Source organism: Cetorhinus maximus, chromosome 4 (assembly GCF_964194155.1).
Source record: "Cetorhinus maximus chromosome 4, sCetMax3.hap1.1, whole genome shotgun sequence".
In the NCBI taxonomy this organism is placed as follows: domain Eukaryota; kingdom Metazoa; phylum Chordata; class Chondrichthyes; order Lamniformes; family Cetorhinidae; genus Cetorhinus; species Cetorhinus maximus.
The window spans coordinates 66,509,238-66,527,440 of record NC_135882.1 but is presented as its reverse complement, the minus strand read 5'-3'; the positions used below and the strand labels follow the sequence as shown (position 1 = coordinate 66,527,440).

The 18,203-nt window shown below is 39.2% G+C and overlaps 1 protein-coding gene across 1 annotated transcript in view; it reads left to right on the top strand.

The window, feature by feature from the left end:
- The window catches only part of zc2hc1a (zinc finger, C2HC-type containing 1A), a 101,658-nt gene extending 83,734 nt beyond the window's left edge, over positions 1-17,924 (top strand). The window contains exons 8-9 of the mRNA XM_078540266.1: positions 1,078-1,191; positions 10,590-17,924. Of these exons, the coding sequence (XP_078396392.1) occupies positions 1,078-1,191; positions 10,590-10,779 (304 nt within the window). The 3' untranslated portion in view covers positions 10,780-17,924. The remainder of the gene's footprint in view (positions 1-1,077; positions 1,192-10,589) is intronic.
- The last annotated feature ends 279 nt before the right edge of the window (positions 17,925-18,203 follow it).

Below are 18,203 nucleotides of genomic sequence, written 5' to 3'. Positions count from 1 at the left end.
AAACCAGTGCAAAAGATCGTGGAAAGTTGATTTAGATCGGAGAAACCAGTGCGACCTGGAAGAAGCTCTATCCAATCATATTATGACTGTGAAACATGGATGGTTAATTCAATTAAAATATAGATGTTTTGGAAGACTGACTAATGGATACTTTATTTATACAGTGCTGTGCACAGTTGACTTCCCGTTATGGAATGTTTACTTGAGCGCTAAAATACAGTATCTTCAAAAGCATTTCAACTTTTTAATGGCTTAATCTTTTAATGAAATAAAAACTGAATTTTCTCATTAATCTCTATTTTGTATGACGTGGAACAGTTTAGCTATGGGAAATTTGTTACTGAATCATAGTAAATTCAATTTTAGCAATCTTTACTTTTTCATTATAGCTTGGTGCTAAACAAACAAATCATTGTATATTTTTGAATTAATCAAAAAAGTCAAAAAAAATATTTTCTGTTGTCTTTTTTGTGCTCTTTGAGATGAGGGATGTTAATACTGGGAAATGAAATACTTTTCCATTCCAGGCACCCAATGTAAGCATGAACCACTCCAAAAATAGCTCCATGGATTTTGTCTAGCAGCATGCCAGTCCTATAGCCTCTCTGAGGCAAATCTTTGGTCGTGGTAACTCTATCTTTAATTCTAATTCCTTTCCCTCTCCAGACTCCTTTTAATGTCCTTACTTCCCAACTAAATACATATCTGCCTTATAAAATAAATCTATTAATTCTACAAATATGGAATTCCACATTATATTTTTCCCTTCATTTTGTTTTAACTGGATTAGTTTTGAGTTTTACATTTGTCACTTTGTCTTATTTGTCAATCTCAACTCCAGCATGTCCTTATTATGTTGAAGCTAAAATGCTGTCTTACTGGGCATTGTAAAGGGAATTATAACTAGCACCTGTCCTGAGAATGCTTGATGTTGACATTTGATGTAAAAACTGCAACAGCATTATATTCCTCAAATGTTATATATATTGAGAAAAATAGAAGTCTGTTATGCCTCAAACATTTTTATTCATGATAATTATGAATTTACCCTTTTTGGTATGTACATTTCATTTTCAGAGGTTTGTCTGGTAACATCAGGTCTAGAACACAAACACCTCCCAGTGGAACTAGGAATGTTGCTGCAGGAATCCCAGTGAACAAAAAGACCTACAATGCTGAAAATTACATAAGGTGATATAGTGTTTGTAACTTGAAAGGAAGGAAACTTCTATTTAAACTATTTTACTCAGTCATTTTCTATTCCAGAATGAACTATGGTGAGAATTCACCTTTAGCTCATGGTTTTTACTTGGGATTTCAATTTGAATTTGCAGTGTTTCACTTTTATCATGGAATGGATTTGTAAAGTTTTGAATATATCGGAGAGATGAAGGGAATAAAGCGTATACCTTTTGTTTCTTAATAGCTTGTATACTCAAAGAAATGCTATAATGTGTTGCAGATGAAAATTTCTAGGATTTTTTTTCAATTTGATGATTTGAAAGATCTGGACAGCTTTGGTAAGGTTGGCATTTATTACTCACCCACAGTTACCCTGAGAAGGTGGTGGACCTTGTGGAACTGCTGCTGTCCTTTGTGTTTATGGTGTCACCACAATATTTTTCAGCATTGGTGTTGGATAGGGAAATCTAGAATTTGAACCCAGCATCAATTAAGAAACAGCACTATATGTTCAAGTCAGGATGGCATGTGGCTTGGAGATTTGGTCAAGTATAGCATTTTAAGAATTGGAATGTATCTGTTTTGGAACTTGCACCTCAGATCCTGTGCAGTGTGCAGGCCCAATTGGAACCAACCTCCCAGCTATGGGCGAATAGCTCCACTGCCTTGTGGATACCTTGGGAGAGCTGAAGACTAAGGAATTTTACCCCCTGACAAAAAAGATCTGGAGTGCAGCCCAAAGGCGGACTGATGTTTAAATATGTCATCATCTTGGAAACTCCAACCAAGCAAGTGCCAAACTTCGTGCTTTGCATTTCTTTGGACTCAACTGGGGAGGTCGAGAGGGGGACCCTGATGTTTGGGAAGACCAGGGTCTCCATAAAGTTTGCCCAAGCTTGCAAAAGGCTGGAGAAGACACTCCAATTTTGCTACAGAGCAGGAGACCACAGTTTAACAGTGAGATGTCCAGCTCGAATGGTGTAGAAAACTGGTGCTACGGGCAGTCTCTGACACTGGGAGAGACCATTATGTCCCACTGGTCAACCGCCACCTACCTCAAGTCAGGCAGCCCTTGACTAGTAAGGTGTGGATTCACCACAATCCATCAGCTTCAATGGGTGCTTGGAGCTTAGAATCTCTGCTCAACAAGTAGACGGAATCCATCACATAAGGCAAGCAACTGAAAAGAAAGAAGATGCCAACTTTTCAATTGGCAAGCTGGAATGTCAGGCCCATGTGCACAGGATTGACAGACGATTTGCAGCTGATCGATAACACATGCAAGGCAGCTGTGGATCAACTTGGAACTTGATAGGCTGAACATTGACATAACTTCCCTACAAGAGACCAGGCTCACCGAAAGTGTATCGCAAAGAAAAACATTACATGTTCAGAGGAAACACGTGAGCAAGGTGTTGATCTTGCTTTAAGGAACTCTCTGCTTTGAATGATAGACCCTTCATAAATGGTTCAGAAAATATTCTCTCCATCTGCCTCTCAAATAGGGCCAGTTAGCCCAATAAGTATCTATGCTCCAACTCTGTGCTCCACTACAGAGGTGAGAAACCAGTTCTGCAAGGAGCTTGACACCATCAGCAAAATCCTGAATCAGATCATCTTTACCTACTGGGGGATTTCAACGCATGAGTTGGTATGGACCATGAGGCATGGCCCTCCTGTCTCAGACATCATGGCCTGGGAAACATAAATGAGAAAAGACTGAGACTACTTGAATTTTGCTGCTACCACGAACTTTTGTAACTAACGGCCCTTTCAGAACAAGCCATGGCATAAGGTTTCCTTGAGACATCCAATATCAGGACATTGGCATCAGCTGGATTTGATTATCAGATGTGACTCTGAAAAGCATTTTCAACACCCGTAGCTACCACAGTGCTGACTGTGATACAGATCACTCCCTGGTTTGCGCCAGGGTTAGGATGCAACCCTTGAACTTGTCTCATTCAAAGCAGAAATGACATCCTCTCTGATGCTGAACTGTCAGTACTCAGCAAAAGACTCAGTTTCATACCCTTATGCCCTCACCTCAATTAATTTTGGGCTCAGCACGATGCTAAACTCTGCTTCCGCCACCTTCGTCTCTGTGCTCACTTCTTTGGGCAGGAGTCCTCCCCCCATTCCACGGATCCTTCCTCCTTTCACCCGCTTCCAGGATTCTCCCTCCACCTGGACCCCTCCCTCTGGCCTCTTACCTGCTCTTGATCTTTTCATTGAGAGCTGTTGGCGTGACATTGGCCATCTCAATTTCTCTGCTCCTCTCACTCACTCTAACCTGTCTCCTTCTGAACTTGCTGCACTCTGGTCTGTTAGGTCCAACCCTGACTTTGTTATCAAACTTGCTGCTGACAAAGGTGGTGCTGTTGTTGTCTGGTATACTGACCTCTATCTAGCAGAGACTGAGTGCCAACCCTCGGACACTACTTCCTATCTCCCCCTGGACCATGACCCCGCCACCGAACATCAAGCCATTGTTTCCAGGACTGTCACTGACCTCATCTCTTCTAGGGATCTTCCCTCCACGGTTTCCAACCTCATAGTCTCCCAACCCCGGACAACCAGCTTCTACCTCTTTCCCAAAATCCACAATCAGGACTGTCCCAGTAGACCAATCATGTCAACCTGATCCTGCCCCATGGAACTCATTTCTTCCTGTCTTGACTCCTCTATCCCCTTGTCCCATCTCTTCCCTCTTTCATCCGCGATTCCACTGATGCCCTACATCATATCAACAATTTCCAGTTCTCTGGCCCTAACCGCCGTCTTTTCACCATGGACGTCCAATCCCTCTACATGTCCATCACCCACCAGGATGGCCTGAGGGCTCTCTGCTTCTTCCTTGAGCAGAGGCCTAAACAATCACCAGCCACCACTACTCTCCTCTGTCTGGCTGAACTTGTTCTCTCACTGAACAATTCCTCCTTAAACTTGTCTCACTTCCTCCAAATAGGTATGGCCATGGGTACCCATGTGGGCCCCAGTTATGCCTGTCTTTTTGTGGAGTGTGTGGAACATTCCTTGTTCCAGTCCTACTCAGGCCCCCTCCCACAACTCTTTTTTTGGTACATCGATGATTGTTTCGGTGCCGTTTCATGCTCTTGTTGGATCTGGAAAATGTTTTCAATTTTGCTTCCAATTTCCATCCCTCTATCAACCTTCACGTGGTCCATCTCTGACACTTCCCTTGCTTGACCTCTCTGTCTCAATTTCTGGTGATACTGTCCACCAATATTCATTACAAGCCCACCGACTCCCACAACTACCTTGACTGTAGCTCCTCACACCCTGCTTCCTGTAGGGACTCCAAACCATTCAGTTCCTTCACCTCCGTTGCATCTGTTCCAATGATGCCACTTTCCAAAACAGCGCTTCTGACATGTCTTCCTCCTTCCTTAGCCGAGATTTCCTACCCACTGTGGTTGACAGGGCCCTCAACTGTGTCCGACCCATCTCCCACGCCTCTGCCCTCACACCTTCCCCTCCCTCCCAGAACTATGATAGGGTCCCCCTTGTCCTCACTTTTCACCCCACCAGCCTCCGCATTCAAAGGATCATCCTCCACCATTTCCGCCAACTCCAGCATGATGCCACCACCAAACACATCTTCCCCTCACAGCCCCATCAGCATTCCGTAGGGACCATTCCCTCCGGGACACCCTGGTCCACTCGTCCATCACCCCCAACACCTCATCCCCTTCCCATGGCACCTTCCCGTGCAATCACAGAAGGTGCAACACCTGCCCCTTTACCTTCTCCCTCCTCACCGTCCAAGGACCTAAATACCCCTTTCAGGTGAAGCAGTGCTTCACTTACACCTCCTTCAATTTGGTCTACTGCATTTGCTATTCCCAATGCAATCTCCTCTACATTGGGGAGACCAAACGCTGACTGGGTGACCGCTTTACGGAACACCTTCGGTCTGTCCGCAAACATGACCCGGACCTTCCTGTTGCTTGCCATTTCAACATACCATCCTGCCCTCATGCCCACATGTCCGTTCTTGGCCTGCTGCAATGTTCCAATGAAGCCCAACACAAACTGGAGGAACAGCACCTCATCTTCCAGTTAGGCACTTTACAGCCTTCGGGACTTAACATTGAGTTCAACAACGTCAGACCATGAATATTCTCCTCTATCCTCACCCCTTTATTAATCCCTTTTTTCAAAATTCGTTTTTATTTTTTATCCACTTATTTTTATTTTTATTAATTTATTCATTGTTTTCTCCCCTTTTTATCTCACCTTATCCCATTTTCCATCCATTTTTCCCCACTACTGCCCCCTCCCCTCACTCCACCCCCACAAGGGCCATCTGTTACTTGTTCCATGTTGTTCTTTCACAGAGTGCTTACCCTAGTTCTGCTATTATCACATTCTGCTTTCTACATTTATGCCACGATCACTTTCTTTTTTTAACCATTACCACTACCATTAACACACCCCTTGTCCTTTTTGTTCATGACATCTTTGTCAATCCTTCCTTTGCCCCAACCTATCACTGGCCTTCTATCCAGCTTCACCTGCTCCACCCCCCTTAAGCCGTATAAATTCCATCATTTTCTACTTCTCTTTAGCTGTGAAGAAGAGTCATACAAACTCAAAACGTTAACTCTGTTTCTCTCTCCACAGATGCTGCTAGACCTGTTTGAGTTTTTCCAGCATTTTCTGTTATTGTTTCAGATTTCCAGCATCCGCAGTATTTTGTTTTTGTCCTCGTATCAATGTTAGCTATACTGCCTACCCAGATAAAAACCAACAGTTCCTTGATTTGATTGAACAGGCACTCTCCGCCATTCCTACACAGTGCAGAAGCGAAATGGGTTATACTTCGAGACACCATCTTCAGTCCTGTACTCACAACATATGAGAAGCAATAGTGGAAAAATGTTCACTGGTTCGGGGCTAACATTATTGTGATGGAACCTGTCCTCAAAACCAAGTTTTCCACTCTGATTAATTACAAATGAGATCTGAATGAGGAGAATCAATGTGCTAATAGCCGCTCAAAGTAAAGTCCAACAGACTGCTAGACGGTGCACCAATGACTACTCGTCACAACTTTGCTAGAATATCCAAATGTCCTTCGACACACGGAATGCTAGAGGTGTGTATGAAGGGATCCAAAAGGCAGCAGATTCATCAACAAAGAAAACGGCTCCATTGAAAACAGAGGCAGGAGAGGTCATCACCAACTGCAATAAACAGTTGGAGAGAGAGGTGGAACACTACCTTGAGTTACACTGTCACCGAGGAAGCTCCAAACACCATAGAAAGGCTGCCTGTCATGGCAGAGCTGGATATCAAACCCACAGTGGAGAAGTTTAGCAAAAGTATTGACGCCCTTGCCTTGGGCAAAGCTTCAGATGCTGATGCTAGACAGCTGAACTGATCAAGCACTGGAAACCGGCATTCCTACAGCATTTGTATAAACTTCTCTGTCTCTGCTGGAGGGAGGAGGCAGTGTCCCAGGAAATGTGTGATACAAAGATTGTGACCCTGTTTAAAAAAAAAGAGCAACCGCAGCAATTGCAACATCTGCTGATCATTATGGGAAAAGTATTTGCCCGTGTTGCCCTTGTCAGACTGCAGATCCTGGCTGAACGCGTCTAACCCAAATCCCAGTGTGGTTTTCTGAACACAAGTTAGGAGCAGGAGTAGGCCATTCAGCCCCTCGAGCGTGCTCCAACATTCAATAAGATCTTTGCTGATCTGATTGTGGCCTCAGCTTCACATTCCTCCTACCCCTGATAATCTTTGACTCCCTTGTTAGTAAAGAATCTATGTACTTCTGCCTTAAAAATATTCGGTGACCCTTCTTCCAGGGAAAGGTGTTCCAAAGGCTCTCGACCCTCTGAGTGAAAAAAAAATCTTCTCACCTCCATCTTAAATGGGAGACCGGTTACTTTTAAACTGTGTCCCCTAGTTCGAGTCTCTCTCACAAGGGAAAACATCCTTTCAGCTTCCACCCTGTTAAGTCCCCTCAGGGTCTTATGTTTCAATAGTCACCTCTCATTCTTCTAAACTTCAGTGGATACAGGCCTAGCCTGTCTGACCTTTCCTCGTAGGATAGCCGCCACCCACCCCTCCGCATCACCCCCCAACCCCTCAAATCCCAAGTACCAGTTGATTGAACCTTCTCTGAACTGCTTCTAACACATTTGTATCCTTTCTTAAATAAGGAGTCCAACACTGTGCACAGTATTCCAGATGCGGTCTGCAACCCCCTGTACAACTGTAGCAAAACATCCCACCTTTATTCTCCATCCTTTTCTTCCTGTCAGAGTTGACACGTTCATATTTTCCCACATTATACTCTGTCAATTTTATGTCCACTCACTTAACCTATCGATGTCCCTTTGCAGACTCCTATGTTGTCTTCACAACTTACTTTCCTACCTTATCTTTATGTGATCGGCAAATTTGGCAATCATTCATTTGGTCCCTTCATCCAAACCATTGATATAAATTGTAAATAGTTGAGGCCCCAGCATTGACCCCTGTGGCATTCCACTCGTTACATCTTGCCAATGTGAAAATGAACCATTTATGCCTACTCTGTTTCCTGTTAGCTTGCCAATCCTCTGTCCATGCTAATATGTTACCCCCTAAACCATGAGCTCTTGTTTTGCATGGTAACATTTGATGTGGCACCTTGTCAAATGCTTCTGGAAATCCAAGGACAGCACATCCATAGGTTATCCTTTATCCATGTTACTTGTTACTTCCTCAAAGAACTCCAATAAATTACTCAAACACAATTTCTCTTGCACAAAACCATGTTGGCTGAGCCTGATTGCATTGAGATTTTCTAAGTGGCTCGCTATAACCTCCTTAATAATAGATTCCAGCAATTTCTCTATGACAGATGTTATGCTAACTGACCTGTAGTTTCCTGCTTTCTATCTCCCTCCTTTCTTGAATAGAAGAGTTACATTTGCTCTTTTCCAATCCGATGGGACCTTTCCAGAATGTATTGAATTTTGGAAAATTTAAACCAATGCGTCTACTATCTCAGCAGCCATTTCATTTGAGACTCTAGGATGAAGTCCATCCAAAAACTTGTCAGCTTTTAGTTCTAATAATTTTCTTAGTACCCTTTCCCAGGCAATTGTAATTGTTTTCAGTTCTTCCCTCCCTTTCACCTCCTGATTCACAATTATTTATGGGATGTTATTTGTATCCTCTACAGTGAAGACGGACGCAAAATATCTGCTCAATTCATTCGCCATTCCTTACTTTCCATTATTAATTCCCTAGACATACTCTTTCTAGAGGACCAACACTCACTTTACATTTTTCCTTTTTAACTACCTGCAGAAACTTATTATTTGTTTTTATATTTCTAGTTAACTTACTCTCGTATTCTAATTTCTTCCTAATTTCTCCCTCCTTATTAATCTTTTAGTCATTCTTTGCTGTTCTTTATATTCTGTCCAATCTTCTGACCTGCCACTCAACTTTGTGAAATTATACCTTTTTTCTTTCAATTTGATACTATCTTTAACTTCCTTAGTTAGCCACAGATGGTGTGCCCTTCCCTTAAGAGTCTTTTTTTCCTCACTAAAATTTATCTTTTCTGAGTGTTCTGAAATATCTCCTTAAGTGTCTGCCACTACATATTTACAGACTTATCCCTTAACCTAATTTCCCAGTTCACTTTAGCAAGGTCTGTCTTCATGCCTTCATAATTGCCCATATTTAAGTTTAAAACACTAGTCTTAGATCCACTCCTCTTTCCCTCAAACTGAATGTGAAATTCAATCACATTATGATTACTGCTACCTAAGTGTGCCTTCACTATGAGGTCATTAATTAATCCTGTCTCATTGCACATTACCAGATGTAGTATAGTCTGCTCACTGGCTCTAGCACATCCTGCTCTAAGAAACTGCTCTGAAAACACTCGATGAACTCATTACCCAAGCTACCCTTGCCATTGGAAAATCTATGGTTGACATGATCTTTGTCTGGCATCTGCAAGAGAAATGCCATGAACAAAGACCACTATATATTGCCTTCATCGATCTCACCAAGGCATTCAATCTTATGAGCAGAGAGGTCTATTTAGGCTGCTGGAGAAAATTGCCCACCTGTTGAAGCTGCTCAATATGATCTCCTCCTTCCATGACAACATGATGCATAAGGTCAGCTATGACAGAGCAGCATCAAAACCCTTTGCAACTCACAATGGGGTCAAACAGGATTATGTTGCGGCACTGACACTCATTGGCATATTCTTCTCTTTGCTGCTCATTTATGCCTTCACGCCATCTACAGAGGGTGTCTACTTACATACCAGAACGACAGGAAGCAGCTGAGCCTTGCTCATCTAAGATTCAAGACAAAGATATGCAAGTCCTCATCAGACAGTTGCTGTACGCTGACATTGCCGCACTATCATTCCATACTGAGGAACACAAGCGGCAAATGGAGAGATTCTCTCATGATTGTAAAGAGTTTGGTTTGACCATCAGCATCAGGAATACAAATGTCATGGTCCAGGATAGCACCTTGACAATGTGACAGCGGAGGTTGTTGACATCTTCTTCTCCCTAGGCTCCATAATCACCAATAATCTGTCACTTGATGCTGAAAGCTACAGCTGTTACATCAAAACTGAATAAGAGTGTGTGGAACAACAGCAATTTGACTGAGAATGCCAAACTGCAAGTTTACGAAGCATGTGTCCTTAGCGCTCTCCTCTACAGTAGTGAGACCTGGACAACATATGGCAGGAGAAAAAGCTGAACAGTTTCCACCGTCCACTGTCTCATGCATCCTTGGCATCTCTTGACAGGACAAGGTCACCAACTCTGAGATCCTGGAGCATGCAAATTGCATTAGCAAATGCTCATTAAAAGCCAACAAAGTCCACGCTGGCTCAGCCACGCTCATCAGATGGATAACAGCCGTATACCCAAAGAACTTCTGGATGGTGAACTGGCCAATAGGTCACGACTTCCTGGGCGTCCGCTACAAAGACACCTGCAAGCAAGGTATGAAGATGGCGAACATTGACTGACACTGGGAGAAGGTTGTTGATGGCCACATGACCTCTGATTAAAGATCTAACCTTGTCTCAGATTCTAGAAAAATATATTCAGATTAATTCAAAAGTAAAATACTGCAGATGCTGGAAATCTGAAACAAAGACAGAAAATGCTGCAAATATTCTGCAGCGTCTGTGGAGAGGAACAGAGTTAATGTTTCTGAATAAAATGTTTCTCCCATAGATGCTGCCTGAGCTGCTGAGTATTTACAGCATTTTCTGGGGTTTGTTTTAATTCAGATTAATACTGGATATTCTGAACTATTATTGAAATCTTGCTCTTTGCTGAAGCTTGAAATCCTGCCATTACATTAAGATAAACTATACTTTTCTTTTCCAGGAATAGTGTGAAATCTGGTTTAGACACCAGGGATAATTCCCTAGTTGTCAATGATGGAATCACGAAAGGCAGCGTTAGAAGTTCAACTGGTCAACAACTGCCAAGATTTTGTCATGAATGTGGAACCAAGTATCCTGTGGAGTTGGCAAAGTTCTGTTGTGAATGTGGAGTGAGAAGGATGACCCTTTGATCATGCAGTATAAATATGTTCAAGGAAAACATGCTGATGCAATTTTCAAAACTCATCACACTTAAGTATTGCAGTGCTTAGTATTACATTACCAGGTTTAAGCAACTGTTAGATGAAACTTTACACACAAAAGTAAATCCATCTTGTAAAGGAAAAATACTTCAATTTTGGAATTTTATGTTGTACAGTGTAGCAAATGTGAAATAGTGAGGAACACTAACTTATTACAAATTCTTCATTTCTGCATTGTTTACAAATGCCAATCAGATTATCACAGATTTTAGATTTCTTTACAGTTGACTGCAATAAAATTGCAGAGTCAGATTGGTGCCTTTATTATGAATCTTATTTATAAGCTGAGAGGGGCAAAGCATGTGGTCAGTGAGTGTCCGCTATGTGTGATGTAGAGAAAATTCCTCTAGGCAGATAAAAGCAAAGTTCAGTATCTTTTGTGTCTGGCATAATGAAGGAATGAAACCGCTTACTTGTGGGGGGGAAGCTTTCCCCACCTTTTATGTTGTGGCTCAGCACTGAGCTTTCATCCAAATGTAGCAACAAACCTGCCATTCACTGAGTACAAAATAAACTTGGTAAACCAAATGGAAATATATTGGCCAATGAAAAAGTAAAACTGAATATAACCATGAACATAACAGAAGAGTAAATTGAGTTAAATGAGCTCCCTTACAAATGATATTTGAAATCAAATAATTCAAGTTTAAACTTTACCTCGTGTATCTATTCATTAATTTAAATCTAGTGTACAAATGTGTCAATTTTTTGTACAGAATGATTAAAGAAAAACATGCTACAGCAAATTATGTATATACAAAATGACTGGGGTTTGAAGTATACGTGGAAGTTACCAGTATAAAGTGAATTATGTTGGTAAATGTCTACAGCTGGCCGCCTGGGGTGCTAAATATTTTATCTCTTCGTAGTGTATCTAAATTACTGACTGTTTCTGTAATCATTTGAAATAATTAAGCATTTAGGTGGTATTGTGTTAATGAAAGTACTTATAGTATTTTGCAGATTATTGTGACACACACGGCTAAATAGATGAGTTATCTTGGTCTCAAAAGGTAAACTGCTTTACACAGATTCAGGTTATACAGCGTGGAAAAATTGGCATTTACTAGCTAATGCTGTTGAATCACAATTCTTTTGTCTTGTATTTTTATCTGAAGCTTTGGAGTTACTCTTCAATGGTCTTAGTACCTCTGTGCACCTGTGTTTATTTCACGTGTAAAAGATGCTTCATGTGAGTTATTTGTTGTTTCTAATGAGTAAAGTAAATCCAATAATCTGGATTTTCTTGAATAAAATAAAAGGTAAGACTTTTTTTCTGATACTTTGTTGACTTTTCCCATGTTGATTTCCTTCTATGCAAATATTTCCCATTAAGGATATGCATGCTTATTCATTAACTTAATATCCCAAAATCATAAGTGCTACAAGGAAGTTGATATTTTCACATTGGTGCAATTAATTAACGTGGCTTTGACTCTCACCTCTGAATCAGAAAGTTGTGGGTTCATGCATCACTCCAAAGATTTGAGCATGTAATCTAGGCTGACAAGTCGATGCTGCCCTGAGGGAGTGCTCCACTCTGAGGTGCTTTGCCATCTTTTGCATAAGACATTAAATCAAGGACCCTGCCTGCCCCATCAGATGAAATTAAAAGATCCCATGCCACTATTTGAAAAAAATTAGGGAAGTTCACCTGAGACCTTGGAGAATTATGTCCCTCAACCAAAATCATTTAAAGAAACTATTTTCTGGTCATTTATCTCACCTCTGTTTTGGGGATGTTAACTTATGTGCCATGTTTCCTTATAAGAGTGACTACATCTGAAAAGTACTTCATTGTCCATGAGCACATCCTAAGATTGTGGGAAGTATTTTAGGAATATGTGTCCTTTTATTCTTTAATGTAAAAGAATGTGAAAATAAATCAGTAATATAACAATTGGTAAATACCAACACAGTTCTGTCAGTAGATGCATTAAATGATGGCCTGGAAATTGCATGGTGAACTAATAGTATAAGAACACTTCTTATATTTTAAGGAAATTCCTTCCTCTATTTTAAATAGGTTAAGATCTTTTTAAAAAGTGCAGAGGAAAGAGTTTAAATGTCCATATGTTGGTATTAATCTTGTCTCTGTTAAGCAGAAGCAGAATTTGAGACATGATAAAGAAAGCTATTTATGCAAAGATATCTTTGCACCTTCTCAATTGTTAGGGGAAGATGAAAGCTCTGATATGCAAATATTGTATGTTGAATATATCTGAAAATAGTTGTAAGTTGTTGCTGAATCTCTTAATTAACATTGTACTCTTTCTATCTAAAACCTGTAAATTGTACACTACTAGCATTTTTTTTAAAAAGTGGATCAAAATACAGTGGGTTTTTAATCCCTGGCATACTGCTTTATCAGTTATTTTACCTATGTATCAGAAAGACACTTGTCCATAAAAAGATAAAGAAATTCCCGTATGTGTTAATGGGCTTGATATTAACACCCATAAAACAGGGGGGTTGAGTTTAGGTCAGAGATTAATTTTTTTAAAGTCTGAAACTAGTCAACGCACTCCCAAGAGACAAGTTAGCAAATTTAATATTTCAATGAGGCTGGCAGACTGATTTAACCTGCTTTGCAGTTTTGACAGTGGCCAGCTAGGTTTTCCAGGCTGAAAGGAGATGAGGAAAACTTCAGGAAGAACTGCCTTTACTGCACTTGGAGCAGGAATGCCAACCCTCCTTGCCCCCTCCTCTCCTCTTAGAGATTGGATACCCCTGCACTCCCATCTATCTGTATATACATAAACATCACATGCACGCATCAGTGCCTCTGTTATCTCCCAGATTTTCTTGAGCATGTGTGGGTGCATACCATCCAGGCCTGAGGTTTTATGCTCTTAGAATTGCGAGTTTGTCAATTATTTTCTCTCTTTCTATCCAAACTACATTATTTTTAACTCATTCCCTAATGAAGTGTCTGTTTTGTCATCATCTTTAGTAAAAACTGAGGCAAATTAATTATTTAATACTTCTGCCATTTTCTTGTCATGTTACACAAAACCTTAAGAAAATAAATAAATTTAACCTCAGTCACATGTTTGAGATTGCCACAATCTACAACCTGGTCCTACATGTCCAGACTTAGAAGAGGGAATGTATATAGACAGTTAGATGCAAGTACTTTACACAGATGGTAATGAGCAAATGAATGTACTGCCAAGAAGCCAATAGAAACAGACTGTGTGGCAAAGTTAAGGTAGAAAAAAGAAGTGTGGTTGGATAAATATTTGAAGGAGCGGCCAACTGACAGGTATTAGTTTTTGGTACTAGTCAGAATAACTGCGAGCTGTTGTTTGGTCCTGTAGTTCCCTATGTAACCTTTAAACTTTCCGATGTAAATGAGCAATGATCTTTAAATTTGAATGGTTGAACCACTTAAAAAAAAATGTTAAACTTCTCCTTTCTCTTCACCCAAAAAAGTCAAAAAACTTTGTTGATTGATATTCTGATATTGGACTATTTATTACCTAATTTTTGGTATGGAATAATTACCACGCATGCATTCATGCAATAAGGACAGCATTAATCAAGATGTGTATACTGAATAGCTTCTCCATGTAGTTTTATGTTTCTATATTTTACTGCAATAAAATTATGTACTTTTTTTTCACAGTCTACACACTATATTGTCCACCAAGCATGCCTAAAGTTGTTTCACAGAGAAGTTCAGCATTATTTCTGAATTTCAGTGAGAAGGTGGGAGCAGAGGCTTGTAACTTCAGAAGGGAGGTTGAACAGAGCTTTCAATTATAACATTCTGTTGTGTGGCTACTGCAATCATTTCTCATTTTCTTTAAATAAAGAAATCTAAATACAACCCCACAATATAAGACCCTAAATGTATTTTTTTTTTAAAAGCTATTTCTTCTTCCTGAAACACTTAACTTGAACCCAAGTTAAACAATGCTGCTCATTTTTAAAGTGCAAGACATTTTGTGATGCTGTGAGGTTGATGCTAGAACCTATAGTGCATCTCCTTTTCCCTCTCCCAGTCTTAGAAAATTCCTACCAAAGCTCTCAATTTGAGTATAGAAAAGTGGGATGGGGGCAGAGGCAGGCAAGACAGCGGTCTCAAAATGTTACCATTAAACAAAAATGCTGGAAGGGGTTGACCTCCAGCAGATGATTTAGTTAAAGCTGATAAAACACAAAGGAAGTCTCAGTGCTGATATTTAGCATTTTGGTGCCTGTGTACTGAATTGTCTTGGAATGCAATAATCAGATCTATAAAGGAAAATATGGAATCTGGCACCAAAATCTATACCCGAGGCCTCCTTGGGGCTAACGTGTTACCTCCCATGCTTGCATTTGGGAGAAATTTATAGAGGTGGAACATTTTTTGAATGTGAGGTGACTTATTTTGTTCTAGAGTTCAGGCGTAGTAACTTGGGGAAAAAGAAACTTGATTCCCCTTTTTTTCTTGAAACCGATTGTGACCATTATGTTCCTTTAGTTTTAACACTTTCTCCACACGACTATTTGTGCCTAAATCTGTTTTAACTGTAAAATTGGTGTAAATTAACTGTTTGAAATTTGCAAATCCAAAATATAACTGGACAAAATAATGAGTTCTAAAGTTTGAGTTTAAATTTGTTTTGTGTAGTAGGTATGAGGCATTAATTAATCCTTTGAAGACCCCAGTACCATTTCGGTCTCAAAATGGAAGTGCGAATGATTAATCCAGGAATCATTTGACTTCCTTATTGCACTTTAGTTGTGTATAAGCCTCAAAAACCTACGTTGTATTAGTCATTAAGAATATTTTTTAAATCATTCATGTGAAAAGCTGTGCACTTTAAGCCCAATTTATTTTACTACTTGAAGTTGTAAGAATGTTACACTGCTTAGCTTCAGAGTAAATAAATAATATATTGTTTTAAAATCTCTAAAACCTCTGTTTTACTTATCAAAAGTGCAGTCTAACATTCCCCCAAAACACTACAGTAATTAGTTTTGCAAATAATATAATCATTGATATAACCTACAACTTGTAGGAGGAATGCAATTATTACTTCTCACATGTAGATGCCCTCCAACCTCATTCTTGCGTTTGATTGAGATTTATAGAAGTTAGGCCCATATATTATCTCTCTTAAACTCATTTTGTCACCAATGCAGTTTCCTGGAGGCATCTCCTTTTGTCAAAAGTGTTTCTGTTTTTAGATAATTGCCCTTCATCTTCAGTACCAATTAATAACCCTGCTTAACAAAAAAATCACACCTTGTCACTTGGTTGCTCATGCTGCTGCATTTTTTTTTCACTATGGCACTGACTAAATGCTTTCTTAGTCCTGATTTTTTTAAAATTTCTGTAATCTATAATTCTTTGTCCAGAAAACATTTTTTTGTTTTAACTGACATATGAACTATATATGTTCAATGTAACTGAAGTAAAAATGTTATTTAAATGGAGCCAGCAGGAAGCAGAGCTATAGCCTCAAATATGTAAAAAATAAAAATTATGGAGAATGTAGACTCACAGGCAGTGATACTTAAACAGAGCCAGAGTTGAAGGGGATTGGGATGGAAGAGAACAGAGATTAAAGGAAGCAAGCCTCTTGTAGAAGGAAGCTGTTAGAACACAGGATCCAGTAGTACACATACAGAGAGACAGCATAACAGCAGCCACTTTTCATTGAGAAGCCAGTAGTTGAGAGAGATGGACAGAAAATTCAAGCCCAATCATAGCACATCAGAAACATTTTAAAAACATAATTGGCATTTAAGACATAAAAATGTTCATGTGCACAGCTATTAGAGCTGTACAGAAATTTTGACATAATTTCACAGCATCATGTGATGTTACATACAGATGTTACAGTAGTCTTAAAATTAATTTGGGAATGCTGATCAGTGTCACCTACTAATGTTGAAGGAAGCTTAACTAGTAACAGCTAATTATGGACACTTTACTTTAGAATGTCTACAGTTAAGAATTTTAATATAAATAGAAATATGAGGGCTTGACTCTAGGTGACAGCTGTCCTAGACCAGTTCTGTCAAGGTGAAATCTATAATAAGATTGGGGCAGTTATATTTTATGTTTGGCTTTATTTTTCTTATTTCACATTCCACAAACATTATACAATATGAAATTGAGAAATTCAGAGGCCCAATTAACATTTGGATTTACTAAGTGTCTGCTTCCTGTATTTTTACACCTCCAGTATTCTGTAGTTCTTGCGATATTGCATATTACATGCATTGCTCATTACCATTGTCTGTTTGCCTCTGTGGTCTCACTTAACACTTTTATACAAAAGCTAATTGGAATGAGTACACTTATCCAAGCATGTATTTGGGGAATAAGCTGTGTTGTCTTCCTTGCTGATTTGCAGTAAAACATTTAATCTGAAATATTACTGCACAGCTCAAAGGGTTAATGTTTTCAATATTTACGCAGTGTATATTAACTAATACATTAGTTGCAGTAAACTGGTGTGTAATGTATGTATCTATATTTTATGGGATCAGTTTTGTTCTAATGATGTGATGTATTTGATTCTTGTTGTAAAGTAACCTGTAAGAGACTAGAATTCATTGTAATGAGTTTAAGCTAAAGTGGGAGTTCCATAACCTAGCATTAAAAAAATTAGAAGTCAGGAGTCAGACAAAAGTTTTCTGATAGATTGTTTTAACTGAGAGCCTTATTGAAGAAAAATGTATAGGGAACATGTGTTGCTATGTTAAACATATTTTCACCCCTTTCCTTTAACCACTTTCCTTCGTGATTTTGTGTGTTTTTTGATAGTCATTATGCACATCATTTTCTTGCAAGAATTTTGATGAGTGGAAATGTATTTAGTTTGTAACCTTCAATTGTGTCCCATTAACATTACATCATTTAACTTTTAAACCAAACCAATTTCAAAACAAATATATCTCATGGTAATGGGAACATTAAAAATGTGGTAATTTCAAATTAAACATAGTGCATTTTTAATTTGTTTTAATGTTTCTATTCATTTAAATTTTATTCTGCTATCATTGTGTTGTACATTATCTTTTTATATTTTAACCTGTCAGTAATAAAGTGCATGCTTCAATTGGGATTTATACCCATTTGTGTCTATAATTATTTTGTTATGGCAAACAGGAAGCTCGTCTGCTAAATCTGAAAGAAAATAGCGTTTACTTCTTGCTGAAACACTATATTATGAATTATACATAAACCACTGTTTACATACTTTAAAAACTGTCAAATACACTTTTAACATTGTTTATATTTTGCATTTTGCATGAGAACAGTAATGTGTTTATTTGATTCTGGCATTCCCCAAGGATCTAACCTTGGACCCTCCTATTTCGCATCTATATGCTGCCCCTCAGCAACTTCA